This window comes from Tribolium madens, unplaced genomic scaffold, assembly GCF_015345945.1.
Source record: "Tribolium madens isolate multiple individuals breed KSU strain unplaced genomic scaffold, Tmad_KSU_1.1 Scaffold_19;HRSCAF=116;Tcas5.2_LG9, whole genome shotgun sequence".
In the NCBI taxonomy this organism is placed as follows: domain Eukaryota; kingdom Metazoa; phylum Arthropoda; class Insecta; order Coleoptera; family Tenebrionidae; genus Tribolium; species Tribolium madens.
In genome coordinates this window covers 17462261-17486136 of record NW_025400983.1, presented here as the reverse complement: position 1 = coordinate 17486136, position 23876 = coordinate 17462261, and the positions used below count along the sequence as shown (strand labels likewise).

At 34.6% G+C, this 23876-nt stretch overlaps 1 protein-coding gene across 1 annotated transcript; it reads right to left on the bottom strand.

The window, feature by feature from the left end:
* Positions 1-1520: 1520 nt before the first annotated feature.
* LOC123012175 (piggyBac transposable element-derived protein 4-like) lies at positions 1521-23368 on the bottom strand. Its single transcript, XM_044410021.1, has 3 exons — positions 23350-23368; positions 1988-2198; positions 1521-1662 (listed from the first exon to the last, which is right to left on the bottom strand). The coding sequence occupies exons 1-3, from the start codon at positions 23366-23368 to the stop codon at positions 1521-1523; spliced, it is 372 nt and encodes a 123-aa protein (XP_044265956.1).
* Between the last annotated feature and the right edge of the window lie 508 nt (positions 23369-23876).

Sequence of the window (23876 nt, the reverse complement as noted above, 5' to 3'; positions counted from 1 at the left end):
TGTCGAATTGTTAAACGGGGGCGCTCCAGAAGTTACAAAAGCCATGGCTTTTTCCCGACTGTGTTACACTTTTTCACACTGCCCAAAAAAAAAACAAAACAAAACTATCTTCGCGAGTTCGTTATTACAAAATTCTAGTCACCATTGTTGTGTACTTGCGTTGGGATAGGTGTAAAAGAATAATCTGATTCCCTTAAATAAAATGCCTTTATTCTAGCAAGGTCTAGGCCCGACTGACTTCAGCGGACAAGGACGCACAAAAACAAAAAACAGTTAAACTGCTGATACACAGCACTTACTTACAAGAGTGAAATCACAAGTTGCTCACTTTTTCAGTCAAGTGAGAACGATGACCATCAACGAAAAAACTACCGGTTAGGTAATACTATTCATTTAAAGGTAGGGCATAAAATGATTGGCAATATATTCATAGAAGACTTCTCAGTTTATCCAGCCCGATTCAGACTTGCCAAGTCCCTAATTATCTAGTACTGATTCAGCTACAGTTTTATGCATTTTCTTATATGTAAATATCTATAATCAGGTACCGTTCTCGCGTCTGCAAAAAATGTCGTTAATACTGTTATTTGTTTTTTCTCCTGACCCACTCGTTCATAAAAATCCTTTATGTTTTTTGTAGGACTAAGAACCTTCCCGTTTTTAGGGCCAACACTAAAAATCAATTCACCACCATTTCACTACCATCTTGCAACACATTATATTCAACCTGATAGTGTATAATTATTAAGTATTCATATTGTCAAAGACGACTGATTATGTATATTTTAAGTTGTATGCCCTAAAGACACTGATGGCTGATAAGAAATATTGTTAAGTTGAATTTTAAAACATTGAGACTGATTTATAATATTGTGGAGCGTTGCCATAATTATTCTTTAAATTATTAAATTATTAATGAAATTATTATCATTATTATTAAATTATTCTTAAAGTTGAAATAAATAATAAATTAAGCATGCCAGAATATGATTTTGCATTATTTGCATGTGTTTCAACTGACCCCAATCACTGTTTCAACCGCCCCTAGTATTGGGACGATTGAAACAAATCGGAATGTCATAAAAAAAAATAAAACACCGGGTCCTCAAATAGTATTGCCCATCATAAAATAAAAACACGTTCTAGTATTTAACCCCTTAAGGATCCATTTTTTTATCCATATGTTGTGCAAAAATATCATCAATTTTTTTTCTGTAGATATTTAACTAAAATATAAATTTAATAACATATATATTTGGATGATACAATGTAACTTTTTGCATCATTTTTATTACATTAAGAATTTTTTTGGTTTAGTATTATGTCATATATGAGACTATCATCATTATTTTATATACTTATAAATACTTTTTTTGATCAAGTCGTGTTTAGGTAATATCTGAGTTCTAATTTCATTAAAAAAATCAAATAATAAAATCTTATCTATTTCTATAATAAGTACAATGTAAACAAAATGGAAAAATGAAACACATAACTAATAACATTGCCAAAATAAAAAACTAGTAATTTTGTTGGGTCTGATAGAGCATAAAGCAAGGCACAGCACATAAACCAACGTCACATGATCGACAATAAAATCTTGTTTCCTTTCTTCTTTTCTTCCCATTTGCGTCCCTTTTCTTGCAACACACAGCACAATATCTGCATGGAGCTGCTTTTTTCTCTGTCGGTGGGACATACTCAGGAAAGTGGCGTTCCACTTCAAGTCAAATTCTGACAAATTCTCCTTTGGAAACAATGGCTTGATAGTTCGTTTCTTAGTAACGCTAACCCGGCAAATTTAAATTTCGATTTTTCGAGGGTCGTTTTCGCCCAAATAGAGTTAATTGGAGAATCAACAAAATTATCGATAAGATAACCCTCTTCAAGCACTACAAGCTCCATCAATCAGATTTCGATTTCGGTTACTCCTGCAGTCGGAAAAAAATAAAAACTAATTTTCCATGTTAATTTCTTATATCCAAGCCTGCCTGGGACACCCGGTATAATGCATGAAAACAAATACCCAGAACTTGATTCGCAAAGTAAATAAAATTTTATTCCAAGACGGGCTCTTTTTAGAGGAATATACTGCTTCCACCCAAGGCGTCCTTTATACAACATGAGATTTTCATCTATAGTGACATCGCGTTCAGGTATATAAAATTGGGAAAATTTTCCATTCAAAACATCAAAAACTGGCCAAATTTTGTTGAGTTTGGAATTTGGATGATCTTGCAGATTGTAAGTTTCATTATTATAGAAGTACAGATTTTTTTATTTATGAAAAACGGCGAAATGTCAATAGCTTTCCGAAAATTGGTGTTTGCAACAACACATTTTTAGCCCAATACCACTTCTCAACTGGTTTTCTCACTATTCCCTGTAATATCACAGGGTGTTTCACGTATCTTTACGAAGTCTGCGCCGGTAAAATGCAACCAGTAATATATTTTACAGTACGGACTCGATAAAAAAAAATTCTATCGCTTTCTGTAGTTTATACACCCCTTGAATAAATGACAGTGATCAATTGCCAACATTCTTGTTAGTGTTCAATTTTTTAATATCTGTAATCGATTTGGAACAAAAGTTCAGAAAATAAGATGGAATAAATTGATAGTACACAAACAAAATAATGTTATTATTAAAGAAAATGCAAAATTTGTAACTGAATAAAATAAAACTACTTAAATAAATTAAAGTTTGGGAGCAAATAATTAAACTTATTTAACCCAACAAATGTTCAAAATGTCGGCCCCCATTTTCGAGGCAAATTTGGATGCGTCTGATAAAAGATCTACGAACTCTTAGTAAGGTTTCTGGCGTAAGTTCTCTAGACGCAACACGGATTCTCTCTTTCAACGCCTCCATATCTTGAAAGGGTCTTTCGTAGACTTTATTCTTCAAAGTTCCCCATAAGAAAAAATCTAGTGGCCTAGTAAGGTCGGGACTCCGAAGTGGCCATGCATTAACGCTGCCCCGTCCTCTCCATTGTTGCCCAAATTGGTTATCCAAATATTCTCGTACATTTCGGGCGTAATGAGGGGGAGCTCCATCCTGCTGAAACCACATTGATCTTCTAATTTCTAATGGAACTTCTTCCAACAAAATTGGCAAAACATTCTGTAAAAAATTCAAATATCCATTCCCAGTTAACTTGTTTTCGAAAAAATGAGGACCCACAACATAATCATCTATTATGCCACACCACACATTAATTGATATCACTTGCTGGAAGTGACTTTGTCTTATCCACCGTGGATTTTCTAATGAGTAGTAGTGACAGTTATGGGGGTTAACTGCTCCGTTATTACAAAATTTTGCCTCACCGTTAAACAATACACATTTCAAAAAATTTTCGTCTAGGGCTGTCTTATTTCGTATAAAATTACAAAATTCCATCCGCCGAGCAAAATCATTTTCCTTTAATCCTTGCACTAACGTCCAATGGTACGGATGAAATTTATTTTCTTTAATAATTCGACATACTGAAGAAAGACTGATACCGGTTTGCCGAGATATTTGCCGTTGGCTGACATGAGGATTGTCTTCTATCATCTCGATGACTTGAGCTTCATTTTCGACATTGGTTGCTGGCCTGAATTTGTGTCTTTTCTGTTTTGGCCAATTTTCTCTCAGTTCTCTTTCCAAGTATTGGAAATTGGCAGTTGGATGTCGACGGCGAGGATAAGGCTGTTGGTAAGTAGCTTGAACGGCATTTTTTATAAATGACAATGTCAAATTGAATAAATAATAAATAATCTAAAAGTGGGCACAGCACTCTAGAAATTGTAATTAGTGGCGCGTTTGGCGACATCTGGTTTCTGAATGTCGCACATTTATTTAACAATATTCAAACTATGATAAAAACTAAAGTCTCGATTGCAACTCGAGCAAATGTTAGTAAAATGTTCACATTAAATGGATGCTCGTGTCACACGGGTATGCGCAAATTTGTCAGTAACCGCTGCCCGTGTGTGACACGGGTATGGATCTTAAGGGGTTAATACATTTACATCAACCCTCAGTTTATTAATGGCAATGCGATGGACGATATAAGCAAAATTGTTTCAACCGTTCTACTGTACATTTTGTACGTTTAAGTATAACATCTGATACAATTTTCGAATCTTTATAAATGCTCTTTTGAATCTCAATTATTCGTTTTGCTTGGAACGTTGTGCAGTCCTCACTTTAAATTGAAATATTTTCGAAACGGCTCATCTTATTGCTATAAAAAAATAAAATTTATTGCTCTATCGATTTGATCAATAAAAAAATAGTGGTAAGCAAAAAAAAATAGAAAAACACAGAAGAAGTGACCTGCAACTGCCACAACCGGAAATTGAGTAGGTGCACCCGGTTTTTGTGATTACCAGTTTATAAGGTATGTTTTCGCAAGTAACTGTTTCAACATTTTTATATTATTTGTTCAAATGGTTCCAAAGTTATTACAAAAGAAAAAAAAAACAAATTTCCATACCCACGTTCCGAGGGTTGTACAATTCTGATCAGTAGAGATAGGTCACGAGTTTTTATTTAAATTAACATCATTTTATAGGTCATTTTTGAGGTTCAAATATTGCTTCATATTTATGAATAACCCTGTATATAAATAAAAGAGAACGGAGGGAGTGAGAATTTTATTGGGCGGAGATTTTTAAACTATAAAACGCGTGTTGTCTTCAAGATGTTTTGCATATTGTCACGCAGCAGTATTTTGCAATGCGGTTGCTGTGATTGCAGGGTTACTGACTTTGCAGTTTCGGCAATTGTGTTCAAAGTACGAACAAACTGGAACACACACAGAGAGGACGAGTTAGTAGTCAGTCAGTAACTCTGCAATCGCAGCAACCGCATTGCAAAATATTGCTGCGTGACAATATATTATATAGGGTAAGATGCGACAGTGGTAGCGCCGAGCGCCACCTGTCAAGCGTGTGGGGAATCGAGACTTTCATACACCGGGGACTGGGAATTTGCAAAGCAAATCTCCCAAAGTGCCCACCGATAGAGAGATATACAGGGTATTTCACGAGTGATAATGAGCCTGACCAAATTTGAACTGCAACCAAAAATACATCTGCATAGGCTTCGTGGATTCTGATTACGAATTTTAAAATTTATAAAACATAGTTATCGCGTGACTGACACAAAGAAATTGACAAGGCAGGAACACACTATTTTTCACCTGAAAAATACCTGTGTAACCTTATTTGAATTAAATCTTGTCAGTCTTGTTGGAAAACGGCACTCCCATCATTGGAAAATATTTTAATTCAATAAAAATTGGAACAAAACGAAGGTTTTTAGAAAAATGTTTGTTCAATTAATGTAATAAATGTTCAAACTGCTATCTTCCGCTTCTTTCACAACCTCGAATCCGTGTCTTAAACGATCTCTTCACACGCGTTAACATTTCTGGAGTGATAGATCTGCATCTTGTATTCTATTTTGCAAATGTTCTACATTATCAATTGGCGTTCGATATACTTACTCTTTACCATTCCCAACAGAAAAAAATCTAACGGCGGAAGGTCTGGGCATCTCGGTTGCCCAGGATTAATAGAACATCTACCGATCCATCGGTTAGGTAAAACAAAATCAAGGTAATTCCGCACGATTCTATTGTAGTGAGCCGGAGCACCGTCCTGTTGAAACCATAAATCTCGTCTTACTTGTAGATTTACATCTTGAAGCAGCAGTGGTAACGATTCTCTTCGAAAGTTTAAATAAGTATTTCCGTTTACTCTATGTGGGAAAAAATAAGGCCCAATAACTTGATTTCCCAATATTCCGATGGATGGTTTGAAAATGTCCTTCTCGAATCCAACGAGGGTTTTCTTGGGAATAGTAATGCATGTTATGTCTGTTAACTGCACCATTATTAGAAAATGTAGCTTACACAAAATTACAAAAGTCTCCAGCCTTTTAGGATAATCTGTGTCTTTTAGCGATTAAACCAATAATAATTGTATGTGATATGGATGGAATCTATTAATTATTCGGTGCACTGAAGACAGACTAATTCCGGTTGTTTTTGAAATCATCTTTTGACTAATATGATGATTTTGATCTATCATTGTCAACACTATAATTTCATTTTCGGGACCTGTGCCTCTCCTTTCTCTTGGTTTTTTTAAAGGCGGCCAATTTTCTCTTAAGGTAGATTCAAGCCTTTTGAAAATGGTGTCAGCAGGAAATCTTCTACCTGGGAAACGTTATCTGTACAAACGCTGAGCGGCCGACGCATTTTTCTCACATCCCCATAAATGAGAATTACATCTGTCTTTTCATCGTTCGAATACATTTTAACATTTGATTTTAACCTTTTTGTTAAATTTAGTGTCAGTTGTAAGAAATAAAATTATTGATGGCAAAGCTATCGTGGATTCATAACTAGTTTTTCAAACAATTGATATCTAGAATATCCACTTTAACTTTGCAAATGTATTGTGGGTTGTATTTTCGATTCCGTCAGGCTCTTTATCACTCGTGAAATACCCTGTATTTATGAATAACCCTATACTACAAAATAGAAAATAAACATAAATGTTATTAAACTAGGTAAACTCATTGGTTTCTTCAGACTCAAATATTATTTCTAAACCACAGTTAGAAATCACATTTTTATTAATTATATTTATTGGTTTCCACTTTTTAATTGACCCAACAAACCTTACAGATTGTTTCACGTATTAAATAGAAGAACATGTAGAAATTTGCAACCGATTTCTTAGTCTGTTTTTCATCAATGTTAACTGGGAAAAGATTTGTTCAGCTGCTGCATATGAATGTGGCAAACTTAAGAATACTTTAACAAGTTAGGAAACATAGGTTGATGTAATCCATTTTTGCAGTTTGCTATCTTTTTACAAAAAGCAGTTTCATTATTATCATTTTAAATGATTTTAAAATTTTTAAATCAAGATAGTTCCCAAAGCATTTGCCATTCAACATTTACAAGTTCGAAATCTAGTTTTGAATACGGAAATAATTCTTTCCACTCTGCAATAGACATTACTTTTCCTGATGTAGCTACAGAAGAAGTGAAATTTGTCGCAAATTTTAAATATAACTCGTTGAAGTCGAATCTACCCTACGCTAATTACGTTGTTAATTTTAATTATTTTTTGCAACCTGGGGTGTATATTTATTTGAAAAAATATTTTTTAGGGAAGAATGAAGTTAAAATTGTTTGTTTTTTGCCACCGTAAAATGATCCCTTTCAAAGATTACTTCGATATACATTAATATGAAAACGAGTGTACAGGGTGCTGCATTTTGGATGTCCGAATAGGGAATCTCCGAAACTAAGAGGTTTTGCCAAAAACGAGTTATACATTCTGGGGCTCATTTTTTGAGAAAATAATATTGGTCAAAACCGCACCCCGCTATCGTCTTTTGTTTTCGACTTACAGACAAAAGATGACATTTTGGTGAAATCTAAAAAAATCATATCTTCGTTATTATACTAGATACGTATTTGAAATAAAGACATTATATAGGCACTTTTTTACGAGGAATTTAATAATGTAGTTAACTATTTTTTTCAGTTATTTGTTTCGCCGTAATAAGATAAACTTGTATTTTTTTTAATGGGAATCGTAGATGGCTATGTCATTTCTAAAAAGCTTGTTTTTTCTTATCTAAAAATATATATATTTGTAACAGATTATTATGATACATTTTTAGCAAAAAATTATCTTTGATTTTTGTTCGCAGTTGGCCATGAAAAAATGTTGCATCTTCAACTAGAAGGATTTAAACTATATTATTCAACAAGTGTCACTAATGAAAGAGTTTTCTAAGCACTAAGTAACAAAAAAAATGCAAAATAATTCCGTAAATCAACTTATTGGCGACTAATAACATTTCTTTGTTTTTAAACAAGTTAACATTACCATTGTCACTTCTGGTGACAAATAGAGTGTTGTAAAAAAACCGCTTTAATTCTTCAATAAAATATATTTTATATGACACAAAAATGACGATATGGCTATTCAAATACCCAAATTCCGTCTATGTGTTGCACCTAAAGAAGTGGATGTTCAAAAGAATTCCTTGATGAGTTTTTTTGGCCCATCAAGTCCTAATATACTCCAAGCCTTTCTATTTGTTTGCGCCCCGTCTGCGACAAAAGCATGCACATAGGCACTCGCTTTTACAAGCTATACTACGACCTTAATTATTAACTGAACTAAAGTAGCACCTTTAAAAGAAATCAAAAAATAGATAGAAAGAGTAAAATCAAAATTGTACCATCAACTGGCCCTTTGGAAGCAAAAACACCAATAGGTTGAGTATATCGGTCTGTTAAAGACTGAATCATGAAAACTAGAGCATGGCTTTCTTTCTCGTTGAAATCCAATCCGTGTTTTTCGGACACAGTATTTCCAAAATCAGAAAGACCAACATAATTCAGTTTCTTCGAACTGACGCTTACACTTTCCCGCACTTGAATTTCGTCGAACATCAAAATTCCATGTCTTGGAATTCTGCTTTTTTAAGAATATTGATTTTGAACAAGTGTAAAATTTTTTCGTCAAAACCGCATTTTATTTTAAGAAATTGTAAATAATTTCTTAGAGTTTTTGATGGGGGTAAGGGCAATATTTCCAAGTTTCTTAAAAAATTATATCCCCCCGGTAATCTAATATGCATTAAATGTGCAACAAATCCTAATGGTCCGAATAATGTCTCCCCGCAACTTTTTTGTATTTTCTTTCCTTTCGACAAAAATAACATACCTTCATATTTTACTTGATGACCATTGGACACTGATTATGTCGCAAATTGCCTCGAATATCGCACATACTATTCTTAGTATTACTGCCACTTACTTTTGTACCCTCGCAAATCCTGCTTTTGTGAAAATGTTGAATCATCTAACGAAGTAGTGGTTCTTATTTCTTGCTTGATAAATGTTATTGTTTTCCCAAGGCATTTGAAGATAATTTCATCATCCTTGTCGATTAAAATTTCTTTAAAAGGAATATTATGCGACTGACTTTTAGAATTTGGGCCTAATCTAAAATTTGCAAAGACAACAAAATTACTTTGGATAGGATTAATTTGCGACCAGGAGGAGGGAGTTTTAATTCTGTTTAATTGGGGGCAGTTGTTGGAGGAGTCGATCTCTCTTTTATTTGAGCTTGCAATAGGATGGGGTTCATTTGGGTTTGCAATAGGATGGGATTTATTTGGGCTTGCAATAGAACGGTGTTCAGTTTTATCATTTTGAAAGAGAACAGAAACGGCATTTTAACGTAGACTCGGGTATTTGAAGAAGCCCTGTAAATATATTTAGAAAAACAATAATACAAATACCTATTTTTTTTTTTTTTTTTTGTAGTCATTGTAAAGAATGCTTTTATCTACTTATTTCAGTAGATAAAACAGTCTTTTTTCGTGTAGTGAAATAAAGTAATTTTTATTATAATAATTCTATTTGTATTTTATCAACTAATTTCAGTAGATAAAATAATCTTTTATCGTCTTGTGAAATAAAATAATTTTTATCTACTGTTTATATTCAAGAAATGCTGGTAGGTGAGTGCAAAATAAAACGAAATATTATACACGACGATAAAGATTGTTTATCTACTCCTGACTTCGTCACTCGTAAACTTAATCTTTTTTTCACTCTTAGATAAACAATTTCTTTAGTGTCTTGTATAATAAGTAACTATTATTAAACGTAACAATTAAGGGCGGTTTGCACCGTTCAAGATTAAATATTAAACGTCGATTATAGTATGCCAATCTGACATTTGTGTTTGCACCGTGTTGTATTTAACGAAAATCTTGGTTTAGCGACTGTCTTATTTAATCCGTGAAAAATCACGGTTTAAAATGCAAGTCTCCGTTTACGTTTGAAGTTTCACGAATTATCTGTCACATCATAAGTCAAAAAACAAAATTTGATTACATTTTTCAAGAAAGGTTGGAATATTACTTTATATGTTATTATTAAATAAGTTTCATGTCATGCAGTGTTGTTGAAAAACAGAATTACCTACAATGAATTATTTTATGAATAATTTTGAACTTGCTGAAGATGATGATCTTGAAGTACTACAACTTATTGAGCATCATATACCGCGCCAGGTTAATCAAAGAAAAGATTATTTCAATACATTAAATGCAGCCACCTTTCGTAAACGATTTCGATTAACAAAGGAATGTGTTTTGAATCTTCTGCCACTCATAGAAAATCGACTGGAATTTCCCACTGATATGTATAAATTCTTTTCCAAGTAATTATGTTGTAAAAAATTGTTCCTTCTGATTTACAGCAATAATTGTGTATCACCTATAAATCAGCTATTAAGATGTTTGCGGTTATATTCAACCGGTGGTCATCTAGATTTAATAGGGGACTACATGGGTATGCACTTATCAACGGTCTCACGCATTGTAGTACGGGTGTCGGAAGCAATTGCTATGATCAATTTATAAAAATGCCAAATGGGCAAGATCAAATAAGACAAACACAGCAAGAATTTTACAATATAGCGTCTTTCCCTCGAGTGATTGGGGCTATCGATTGTACGCATATAAGAATTCAAAGTCCAGGTATGCAAACAGATATTGAGAATAATATTTTAAAGTTTTGCATATTACAAATTTAGGTGGTGATGATGCCGAGATATTCCGAAATAGGAAGTCGTACTTTTCTGTAAATACACAAATGGTTTGTGATTCGAATTTAAAAATAAAGAATGTAGTTGCACAATGGCCGGGATCGGCGCATGACTCCACTATATTCAACAATAGCAGAATACGACGTTCTTTTGAAAATGGACATTACCGAAACTGTTTGTTACTTGGTTAACAACAACTCATGTGTTTCAAAAATGTTTAATTTTTCTGTCGCCGTAGGGGATGGAGGTTATCCCAACAAAACATATTTATTTACACCTCTAATTCAACCCAACACTCAAGCAGAAAGTCACTACAACCAAAGTCGTACTAGGAATCCCATTGAAAGATGCTTTGGTGTACTTAAAAGACGTTTCCCTATATTAGCATATGGTTGCAGATTAAAATTAAGCACATTACGTACCATTGTTGTATCAACAGCCATTCTTCATAACATTGCTATTAATATGGGTGATAATGAACCCCCACCAATACCTGATGAATTAGATCAACATGAACTCAACAGGTTAATTGAAGAAGGCCAAATTCCTAATTTGCCTAATATATATATAACAATCTGGCTGCAGGCAATGCAATAAGAAGGCAATATATTGTCACAGGGTGGGATTGAAAGTCATGGGTGTGTTTATACAAAAAGGTTTATTAAAATGACTAGATAGTTCACTTACTGTATTGAGACAGTCATTATCCGATTAGGGCACATGTCACACTCCAATCTTACAACCACGATTCTTACTACACAAGCGAATGATACTTCCAAAACGTAAACTCGACTAGACTCGATCAGACTCCCGACTACCCAATATTCCGGGTATTTATTATGGTTCGAGAAGCTGACTCGGCGATGTTGATGGCGTTTCCGCGTTACAATTACAACATGACACAATAGCCGAGACCTCTTTTCGAAACATAGTTTTTGTTACGGAATATTAAGTAATGATAAACTAACCCAAATTCCGCGGTATGTGACAATATCAACGAATTTTTTTCAAGATTATAATTAACATTAATTTTAAGAAATACAACATATTAACAAAATTAAATTAATTGTAATTGTTTTTTTTTAATTTCTATTTCAAGCAGCAATAATTGTTTACGAAGTATTGCTTCTTCTTTTTGATGTTGTACTCGTTGTACACTTTCTCGCTGCGCCTCCTCCCATTTATGTTTTTTCTGTTGATTTTCCAATTCCGCTAACAAAATTTGTTTTTGAAGTAGTGCTAATTCTATTTTTAAGTCTGATAATTCGTCATATTTTTTGGATAAATTTTCATTAGGAGATGAAGTTACTCGTAACTTGGTCTTCGGCCTTCTCCTTGATCTCCAATTACCCCGTGTCTGAGGCTGAGAATTTAGATTTTCACTTATTTYAAAATTTGGTATAGTGTTATTAGCGGTTAGCGGAGCCTTAAATGTCAAAAAATAAGTAAAATATATATTATATTTTCATATGAACTATTACGACTTCAGTTTCTTCTTTATTATGGGTTTCATTCATACAGAACTGTGTTTCGGCGTTCTGCTGCATCAAAAGTGAATAATTAATTCATAATAAGAATAGAAATGACATCAATATGCCTACCTCAAGTGGACTTGAACAGTCAACACTTGGTGTTGCATCTCCGTCRTTTTCGGATGGTAAGCCAAAAACAGTTTTTTCATTTAGTAAAGACAATGTTAATTCATAGGATGGGTCTTTAGGTCTCTCGTCTCGTCGCCCTCCTCCAGTTTTGAGCAACTCCGTTTTTTCTAGAGCTGCTAATTTTCTGACCTCTTTCTTCTTGTTTTCATAAAAAGTTTTGAACGCTGGCCATTCGCGATGCATTAATGCCGGATTAACAGCATTAAACTCTCTTTCAATCCGTCTCCACATATCTTCCTTTTGTCGACGCGAAAGACAGTCTGTTTTTTTACATTCTAATATGTTTTTGTATGAGGCTGCAATGTTAAGCAAAAGCATTTTTTCTTCGGAGGAAAAATTGGAAGATCGCATTCTTTTTTGGGAAGGTTCTTGGTTCATTATAGGAAAGAAAACACAAACAAAAAAATATTATTTTAATTTTATTTTCAAACTATATCAGTTATAAAACCTAAAATAATTTAAGTAATTATAGATGTCCAACTTACTGTAATTCGTGTGACTCCTTATCACTTCTCACTTTCTCTCACTTTGATTAAACTAGTTCAATTGCCGCCACAATTGTCAAACGCATTTCAAATCGAAAAAAAATTACAGTGTTGCCAAATAACATCGCCGATTAACTAAACGACGGTCAGTGCAAAGGAACAATGAATTTTAATCAGAGACTAACTAAACGCCGATTAGCTAAACGGAGATTTTAATCCGAGACGGTGCAAACCATCCTAAATTAACAGTTCATGAATATTGAAATAAAAAGGCAGACTAATGTAACATTTATAGATACACTGCATCTGAACTTTTTTCCACTGGTTGGAAACAGTGTATGCCCATTTGCACTATCAAATAAAGTGTCAAAAAAAAATTTGGCTGTGCCCACAGCTTCTGCTGATAGCCCTTCACCGTCATTATTTGATCCTGAAACAAAAGAATTACACTTATTGACTTAAATAAATTTATTATTCGAAATTATTACCTATTCGTGCAAGTAATGCGATAAGAGATGTCACTGTAGGACTGAACACCTGTGTACATAGGAGACTTTAATTTTTCTTCTTTTTTTTCATTTATATGCTCTCCAGTTAACTTTTGCATAGCTCGTAATTTTCCCGATGTATATGCTGCTAATTTTTACATCATCGATTATATACCATATAAAATCCTTTTGCATTTGAAAGTTCCATTTCGGAGAATCTAAAAAAAAAAGCAAAAGTAATTAGTGGTGGCACTCGTCGTACAACAAACAGTCATCATTTTTCCTCGTTCCCAACTAGTAACGATTCCAACCTGTTTTTGTCCTTTAGGAGCAATGATAGGTTGTAACGTGTTAATTTTTTTAACTCATTGAGGACACCTTGGATTTGCGTACCTTGATGGTCAACATAACCTCAAGTCTCCTCAAGGTGTGATCGTCTTGTGTGTTTTGGGGAATATTCATTAAAACATGGCCTTATTTTTTTCAAAATCATTTATTTCAATAATGCAATAATTTCAACCGTTTTATTTAATTTTTATTTTGACGTCACATCTCTTCAGTCTAACCAATCCATTTTTCTGGTGTCTTAATCGAAATGTCWCTAAATTTTTCATTAGCYGCYCTTAGTTTTAAACTTCTTCATTTCCGTKTCAACTTTAACCTATAAAAYCCTTGGCGGAAGGGCAGCCATGTCACTTCTTGGTTTGGTGGTCTCGAGTGAGCGTGTCTTGTTGGCCCTAGTGTTAATTTGAGCCTTTACAACGTTTATTTTGGTTAGTTAGTCTCATCGACGCTTGTTATGCCGGATTAGAACACCAGTGAGCCGTTATTGTGCTGATTCGTCCAAGATTTTGCCAGTTTGACTTTGTGAAGTTTTGTGCACTCGACCTTAAGTCGGATAAGAAAGACACCTCCATATCGACCACCCTCACGCAAAGGCCTACCACCATCTGAGGTAAAACTGCTACTCGTTTTCCTACATTCAACAAGTTTCTCGTTGTGACACAAATTTCAACTTGCAGGCTTTTTTTTCTTTCTTTTGGGGTTATCCCCTTATGTTATTCCTTTTGCTCTTGTTGGCGTGTTTTTAGTAATCCCTAATTTTCGGATTTCTAACGTAGCGTCGCTGTTAGCTAAATATAATGAGTTCGTTGCTTACATTTGCTCGGAAAAACCTGGTTTTGTAATACTGACGGAAACATGGTTGTCTTCTGTTATACCTGATGCTTTGGTTGCGTTAAACAATTACACTATTTTTAGGAAAGATCGAAATAGTAGAAAAGGTGGTGGAGTGTGTATTTATGTATCAGATCTCATCTTAGCCAATTTTAAATTAAATTTACTTGACACTGATATCCCAGGAGTTGAAWCAMKTTTTCTGAAAGTATKCAACTCTAATGTAACATTCGTTCTTGGATRCATATATCGGCCTCCAAACACTAATTTTAATGACRACAAAATCCTTTTTGAATCGCTAACAAGGTTAGCYAAYTCGTAYGATAAGTTGTTTATATTTGGAGATTTTAATATKCCAAATTTGACGTGGCCTTTGAMTAATTTTTCCTCCTCTCATGCTTCTTCCCAATTGTTTATTGATTTTTTAGTGAATAGTCATTTACATCAAATTGTTACTAAACCAACTCGATATAGATTTAACCAGCAGGCGTCAATTTTGGATCTTATTATAACCACTGATACTACTTCGTTTGCTAACTTAGAGTATTTGGATCCCATCGGTAAATCTGATCACGTAGTACTAAAAATTGATCTTCAGATTTGTTTTATTTCTCAGGGTAAAACAATTAGCTTCTTGAAAGTGGTTACTGATTACCACACTTTAAACTCAAAGCTTAAGGACATTGATTGGGACAATTTGCTAAAAGTTTCATCCGTAGAACATAATTGGGATTCTTTTAAAAAAGTACTCACTGGTTTGGTTTCTTCCAATACGTCAATCAAAACGATTAAAAGATCGTCAAAAAAACCTTGGATTAACAACTACATTCTTCGACAAATTAGGAAAAAGAGAGCGTTGTGGAGAGTATATAAACGCACTAAACAAGCTGACGATTATGCGGCGCATCGAACTTTTTCCAACAAGCTGTCTTCCATTATTCAAGCAGCTAAGACTAGGTATGAAATGCATATTGCTGAATCAAAAAATCCTAAGGCTTTGTTTAAGTACATTCGCTCTCAGTTATCGGGTCCGGTCAAAACTCTGCAGGTTAAAGATGATAATGGACAGATTACAAATGATGATTCGGAGTGTGCAAAAGTTTTTGCGAAAACTTTCTCCAGAGTTTTTGTTGAGGAGTCACACATGTCATTTCCAAAACTAGGTAGTAATTCTAACCCCAAACAGTTCAATATAATTAACTTTGCCGAAGAACTTGTCTTGGACAAGTTGAAGAAAATAAATGTCACAAAATCTCCAGGCCCAGATAATATAACAGCTAGTCTGTTAAGAAACTGCGCAAATTCATTATGCAAACCCTTATCCATTCTCATGAATCAATCTTTTGTTGCCGGTAAATTACCGAATGATTGGAAAACAGCAATAGTCAGACCAATTTATAAAAAAGGAGATAAATTTGATGCAGAGAACTATCGTCCTGTTAGTTTAACTAGTTTAGTTGTTAAAATAATGGAATCCATCGTTTATGGTGAAATGGTTAAGTTTTTCACTCTTTGTAGTATAATACCGTTAGAACAGCACGGTTTTATATCTGGGAAATCAACCTCTACTAATCTTTTATGCAGCTTTAACGACTGGACTAAGGACCTAGATGCGGGAAACTGTGTGGATGTTGTCTATCTTGACTTTTCAAAGGCATTTGATAGGGTACCAAAGAAACGTTTATTGTATAAATTGCAACATTATGGTATAAATGGTCAACTTCTTTTATGGATAAATGCCTTTTTGTCTGACCGGACCTTTAAAGTTAAGGTGGCCAACACGCTTAGTGGTTCTTTCCAGGTTTTGAGTGGTGTTCCTCAAGGTTCCGTGTTAGGGCCTCTACTATTTATCGTGTTTACTGCAGATCTGAAAAACGTTTTGTCATCTCGCTGTGCAATGTATGCCGATGATATAAAAATTTACAATACCAGTGAAAACTATTCCACCCTTGCAGCAGATATCTCGGCGGTGTGTCAATGGTCTGACACATGGATGCTTCCGCTTAATGTTAAAAAATGTTCTGTTTTATATTTAGGGTCAAAAAATCCTAGGCACACTTATTTTATGGCTAACACCGAGTTAGTTCAGGTAGACTCAATTCTCGACCTGGGTGTTACAATTACATCTACCCTTTCCTGGTCTGTGCACGCTGCCAATGTTATCAGAAAGGCAAACAAAATTTTTTACCTCATTAGTAGAATGTTTTCTGGCTCAAAACCTGTTATAGTTGCCAAACTTTATAAAACGTATGTTAGGCCTATTCTGGAGTACGCAAACAGTGCATGGACTCCCATGATCCAAAGAGACATAGATTCCTTGGAAGCTGTGCAACGTCGCGCCACGAGAATTCCCTTTGGTCGTCTTATGAGACCGCCTTATGACAGAAGGCTACAAATTTTGAAGTTACCTACCTTATTGGCAAGACGTAGAAGAGGTGATTTGATAACAGCCTTCTGTTCTATAAAAATGTCTATTCGCCAATAAGACACCTCTTCCCATTGCATCCCGACAGACGTACCAGAGGGCATTCTCTTAAGCTATCCAAGGATAATTTCCGGACAAGTGCAAGGCAATTTTTCATATCTAATAGGGTCTTTGATATTTGGAATGCTTTACCAGCTGAAGTTGTTTTGTGTGATAATATCACTCAGTTTAAGGCCAAATACGATTCTCTTGATAGCAATAAGTAATTGAAATAGGGAATGCAAAAGTTTCACATATCGGCACCATATCATTGTTAGCGCGGGCATAACAGGCTTCGGTCTCTGCCCGATCGCAATATGCTAATAATAATAATAATATTATTAATAAATTAGTCTATCTGACTGTGGGTTGGTAGAGTGCCTGTAAATTTTAAATCCGTGGCGCTCGTGAAGAACCGAATTTTGAACCCCGCCGTCTCCGAATCGTGGGTTTAATCAGGCCAGGTTCTCTACCAGAGTCTTCCCCAGGTTCTTCATCACAAGGTCTAGGTTTATGGACCACTCGTTATTCTTGTCTCGTCGACGTTGAACATCCTGTCTGGTGTAAAATTTTGTTTATTCATAATTTCAACCAAATTAGAAAATAAACGGTCTACTTCGATTTTGTTGAAGGCAGTAATTCGGTTCAGAGTAGTTGGTTCGGGTTTGCGAATACTCAAAGTAGGATTCTTTTATAAAAATCCTTTTAACCAATCTCTTCCTGCTAAACGATTTGTTCTATTAAATGTATTTTTAACGTGATTTATTTCAGCATATTCAAATGCTACTCGTCTGGATTCTAAGGTCGTTAGTCCGAAAAACATATTTTCTAGATTCATACAATGTTTTTTCATCTCTTCTTGCTGTTTCTCATTAAATATCGTTTTTCTTCCTAACATTGGACGAAAACATTCCCCAACTTTAAGTCTATGCCTTAAAGAACTATATGGAACCCCAAATCACGCATTACTTCTATGTTCCATGAAGCCCTATCAGTTGTTCTTTTTCTATTTCGGGGCATCGCAAACTATTAAGCAAAAATAGAAAATGGATAAAATTAATTAAATGCTTTGGTGAGGATACCCTAAGGAAATACGTACCATTTCGTTGGTCTGCGAATTTTGGGACACTTGTAAATAGAAAAAAACTTTTTGCAACTATGCAGCCACAGATTTGGCTGTACATTTTTTAAATAATTGTAATGCGTTGCTTTACAGCATTAGTGCCCGTTTTGCTTGTCAAACCTTTTATTATTGAATTGACATTTGACGTCCACATAAATAAAAATAAATGTACAACATGATTAGTAAATAATGAAAATATATCGTGTTGCAAACAACCAGAAAAAGGTTGCGATGAAATCTTATTTCTAAGTAATAAAATGAATTTGGTATATACAGGCCGCGCCAGAACTCGCGCCCCAGAGAAAAATTTCAACTAAGATAAGATACCAGGGAACCAAAAAAAAAAGCGTAGTACGCACAATTTTAGCTAGACTGTCATATTGTAAACTTATCTTTTAATTGTTGTTACTTAGTAACTTAGGAAAACCTTGTTGACAGCTGAATTTTTTTTATGCATTTTTCAAAGATTTTAATGTGTGTAACTTTTTTGCCTTATTTATTAGACAACCATTACCAATAACGGCAAACACAACTCGCAAACATTTATTGATAATGATAAGTTTTTACAAAAATAAAAGGCAACTCTCAACAATTTAAATAAATGCATACTATTCTAATATTTGGTCAACGCGCCGTTTTTTGCGATTAATCTACGGGGAATTGAATAAACAAGTGTCTGGGCAAAAGTTTCATTGTCCGCTAAATTTTCCTATGCAGTAATTTTTTTCTGGAGGCACATTTGCAACCGCTTTCTAATTCTTGAAAATACTCTTGTACCGTGCGATCAAAAAAAAAACAAAATAAATTCGAGTAGGCGTCTATTAAATTCTACAATTGGCAACACATTGGCTGGGAATCTGGGCTGGAAATTTTCCACACAAACTCAAAGTGAAAATGACCATTCACCGTTTTCGTCTTTACAGCAATACAAATTTTCTGCTCTAAAGTGAACATAATTTCACTCAAAAGTTATAAAACGCAAACTCGTCAAAGTTTTCGCTGACATTTGATATCAAAAATCAGGATTGCCATCTGAAGGACTTTGATCACCGCCTACTCTAATTTATTTTTTTTTGATCGCACGGTACTACAACTTTAGGCACTTCACCTCTGGACCTTTTAATGTTTTGGCATAATGGAGAGATCACTCAGATGCCTTTTGTAAAACGTTTCCACCCAATCCCGACCTGGTCGGTTGTCTTTCCACTTTCGAATCCGAGTGGTCCAAATAACCTTTTACTAATATGCGCAGATCCAAATTTCTTAAAGGAAATCCCCATGAGGCACACGGAGCTATTCCATCAATTAATGATTTTTCTTCTTCTAGTAACAAGAGAAATTGATTTTCAGTTCTTTTCTTATGCAATTTTTTTACTTTATTAGCTATAGGGGAGAAGGAACCATCTTAGCGCATTTTTCATATTTTGACTCATAACAAATCAACTGTAAAGAGAAATTGAAACAACATATTTTTTTAGCTTTCTTAGTTTTTGATTAGTATAAAAATGACGAAATGTTTGAATTTGATAATGGCTGTATGATGAAATCTTTGTTTTTTTTAAAAAAGTTTTGAAAAAAAAAAGGTTTAAATGCAGGAAATAGAATGAATAGAGTATTAATTTGTTGTTAATCTAATTACATATACAGGGTTATTCATATATATGAAGCAATATTTGAACCTCAAAAATGACCTATAAAATGATGTTAATTTAAATAATAACTCGCGTCCTATCTCTACTGATAAGAATTTTACAGCTCTCGGAATGGGGGTATGGAAATTTGATTTTTTTGTAATAACTTTGTAATAACTATTTGACCAAATATTATAAAATTTGGAACATTTCGCTGTGACAACATACCTTTTAAACTGGTAATCACGAAAACCGGATACATCTACTCAATTTCCGGTTCCGGTTTAAAGGTTATGCATTTAAGTGCCGATGCTAGTTTTTGCCAAGAATAAACAGAATGTTTGATCGCGCGAAACCAGATTAATGCATGTCCGGAAAAAAGGTCAATTGCCGAAGTAAACAGTTAATGTTGGCTGACATTTCGTACTAGCTTGTTCATTTGCTTGTTCTAAGAAAGCGTTGATACTACCGGAAGGCCTATCGAATTTTAATCTCCATTTATATACAGGTACTGTTATTAGGCGACGTAGGATTCTTATTCTGAAAATTAAAGTCTGGAAGGCGAACTCGCGACGAAGGCTCTCTAACGCCGGGAGGTGTGAAGGGTATAGTTTGAGCTTCTTCGTAAAGATCGGCTTCGAGTTCAGAACAAGTAGCCAGTGATTCATTTTTGATTAACTCTGCTGGTTTGGAATTTTCTTCTGGTATAGGAATACGATTTATCCTATTTTTGATATGCAACAATCGGGAAGAAATACGTTTAAAGCCGGAGTCCGTCGGAGGAACATCGAATTCGACTATTAAACTGGTAGTTGACTCTAAAGTTGTTCACCGCAACGTGCTCTGTCGCGAAATTGTACTGGGTATCCTTAAACTCAAAAAGACGAGATGCGTCTTGCACCATAAGCCGATCTAAGATTTTTTTGAGCGAGTCCTTGCGATCCGTCGTTATACCACGTATGAGTAATTCATAATTGAGTTCATTCACCAACAGATGAATTGGCTTCATCACCTGGTCCATTATTAATACAATTCCACAATATTTTCGCAAACCACTTACCTACGACGTTGAGCGCCACTTGTGTAACCCTTTTTTTCGGTTAGTGTATTATGCAAACTGTATTATGATTGCATTATGGAAACGAGATATAATATTTTTCATAGTGTCGTCATCAAAATTAGAATGCTCAAATACATTCAGCACTTCTGCAGCTTTTAGAGCTTCAGATAGGTTTGAAGTGGTACAATTTTCTTCCGGGCCGTCGTCATTATTATCGTCGCTATCTTGGCTGTTGACAATAACATTTTATAGAATATTTTCGTTAGTCGACTCCTCACACGTTGCGAAATCATCAACAACAGCAGAATATTGTTCAAGTTTTAATTTCCTATGGGCAGTTCTTTATTCAGAGTTCTCGCTCAGACAGACAGGGGCACATCACCATCATCATGATGGATGTAGGCAGCAACACTGGGACTGTCTGGGACAAATCCAGCGTGTTTATAACAGCTGAAAATCGTAGCTGATGTAAACTTGTTCCAGGCGTCGTAAATTATTAAAATGACATCCAGTATTGTGATCTTCGGATGTTTGGTACTGCTGGTATCTTCATTTGCGTCAAGACTGGCGACAGTTTTTAAAACCAGGTTTTTACGAAAATTTGATTTTAACACTCGAATTATTTCTTGGTCCATAGGTTGCAATATGGATGTTTTATTAGGAGGCAGTAAAATGAGAATTATGCTTTTCAAGTCGCTGATTGAGGGATGAGCTGGACAATTGTCAACCAGAAGCAGGATCCTTTTCTTCTTTTTAGTCAATTCACGATCTCAATCAATCGCGTACCCATTTGATAAAAATAGCAGATGTCATCCAGCCCCTGCGATTGCTCTCATAATCTACCGGCACATTTTTAAAACATCTTGGGTTCTTTGACTTACCGATGATTATCAACATTTTTTATCATGTTAGCTGCAACCATCACAGTTATTCTGTCTTTCGAAAGTTTTTCACCTCTAAATTTTAATATTTTATCTGGCGTTAGTTTATAGAATAATCCAGTTTCGTCTGTATTAAATATTTCGTCGTCACTAAAATTTGCGCGCAAATTGGGCCAAATTTTGGTTTGCCACTCGGTCACATCGCTTTGTTCAACCGACAAAGACTCTCCAGCAATTTATCCGGCGACAATATTGTGTCTACTCGTGAAACGGTTAATCCAATTCCCCAACAATCAAAATGTGTAGCTCTTTAGCAAAAAAAATTGCCTTTTGTTGAAGCATAGGCCCATAACTACACTATACTAAACTAGACACTAAACAAGGATATTAATTAAAAGTAGCATGAAAAACAGTTTTTTTTTTCTCCAGGAATCACAGTTCAAATCACATCTTTACATATTTTATTAAATAAACCTTAAATTTATTAAATTTATCGGAGATCTCTCAGCAACGATGGTTCTACTTGATGTTGAATAGAATGTCACAACCCGACGAGAATTTAATCGAGGAACCGAAAAGCACAACCTATCCAACAACCACTAACCAGGCACAATCAGTACGGCCATGTACCAAACTGTTAAAAAATTTATAATTATATAGACCTGTCTAGTTAGTAAAAATGGAAGATTGAATCTTTTTAAAAGTTGCAACTGATCAGCCTCTCGTAGGATAGTCCACATCAATTAAAAACGCTAAGAATATCAGAAAACTTCGCTGTACATTTTTAATTAAGTCATTCTCTTGTTTTAAAGTACTAACATCCTCAAATATAGTACTAGAAGAAGAATGAGTCGGCAACAATCGACGAGAAATTTTTAAAAAGTCTTAAGCAACTAGGGGGATATGCTTTGTTCCAGCTTAAACAAATAATACAATTTGAATGAAAAGAATCTGAGATTTTATTTTGAAAATTGTGATCAACATTTAGATCACCTAAAATTAAAATATGCTCGAATTTATGTAAGAAAAATGATAAAACATCTTCAAGATCTTCAGAGTGATCAACAGGACTGTTTTTAAGAAAATTAGTATTATACTGTTTACAATTAGCACAACATAAATTTTGAGATTGACAATCAGTACTTGGGTGATTTTCTGAACATTTGGAACAAGTTAAAGGCTTAGATCTACAATTTTTTGAAGTATGACCAATTTTTAAACATGTATAACAACGCAATAAATTTATATGCTCTTTAACCCTTAAAGGGTACCCCATAACTTGAGGCGTTGATATATTTATTGTAAAAAGTTTTACAATATGCCCAAACCAGTTCGATAGGGTTGTACTGGCAGTGGTATGGAGGAAGTCTTCGTCGCGTTTGTATTAAAAAGTATGTTGTTCACATACAAATAATTTTGAAGCATGGTTTTCTGTGATGACTTTGTAGGTGGTTTGTCAAGTTTATCCGAATGGTACGTAGCATTATCCATTACCACTACCGTTTTTTGACCATCAAATGGCAGAGCTGGAATCAATTGCTCTGCAACCCAATTTTTAAAAAGATTACCGTTCATGGTCTTGTGATAGTCGCGGTCGTTTATTTTTGTTTTGAGTAATATGGAGCACCCATCAAGAAACCGCTGAAGCATCCAGCATGTAGAACCGTGAATCGTTCACCTTCCGTCTTTTTAACTTTATAATCTTTTTTAAACAGAGCATCAATTGCCCACGTTCGAATTTGGGAACCATTTTGGAAAATCCATGTCTCGTCTAACCAAACAAAATTAACATTTGGATAATCAGTTTTGTATTGCATGTACGAGTATCTTTTTAAAAATCTGATTCGTTGAGCAGCAATGTAAGGCTTTTCGAGAAGAATTGGGGCGATATATATATAGCCCCAATTCTTCTCGAAAAAAATGATCTTGGAAGAACGATATTTTTTTATGTCCTCCGCTCACCGAAGATTACAGGTTTTAACTGGCGTTAGAGCATTTCACGATTCTAAAGATTCTAAAAATGGTTGCTGCAGACACCTAATAATATAAAAAAGTCAATAGAGAATCTAGGTGGGGGTAATCTTCTGTAGTTTTGTAGATATAACTACCTTGAGACGGGCGAAAGGACGCAGAGGGCACCGCAATTTCCGAGGTCCCCCCCACCCCCTAATCTATCTACCCCTCCTAAAACTACCCTATCCTAATTTAATCTAACAAAACCTATCCTAAGCATGCAACATGTAAATAAATAATTAACC

Bases quoted from the DNA above. Each gene is read 5' to 3' on its own strand.
- LOC123012175 (XM_044410021.1), bottom strand. The intron at 1,663-1,987 runs GCTTGGATATAA...AGCTCCATGCAG, and splicing joins ATACCGGGTGTCCCAGGCAG to ATATTGTGCTGTGTGTTGCA.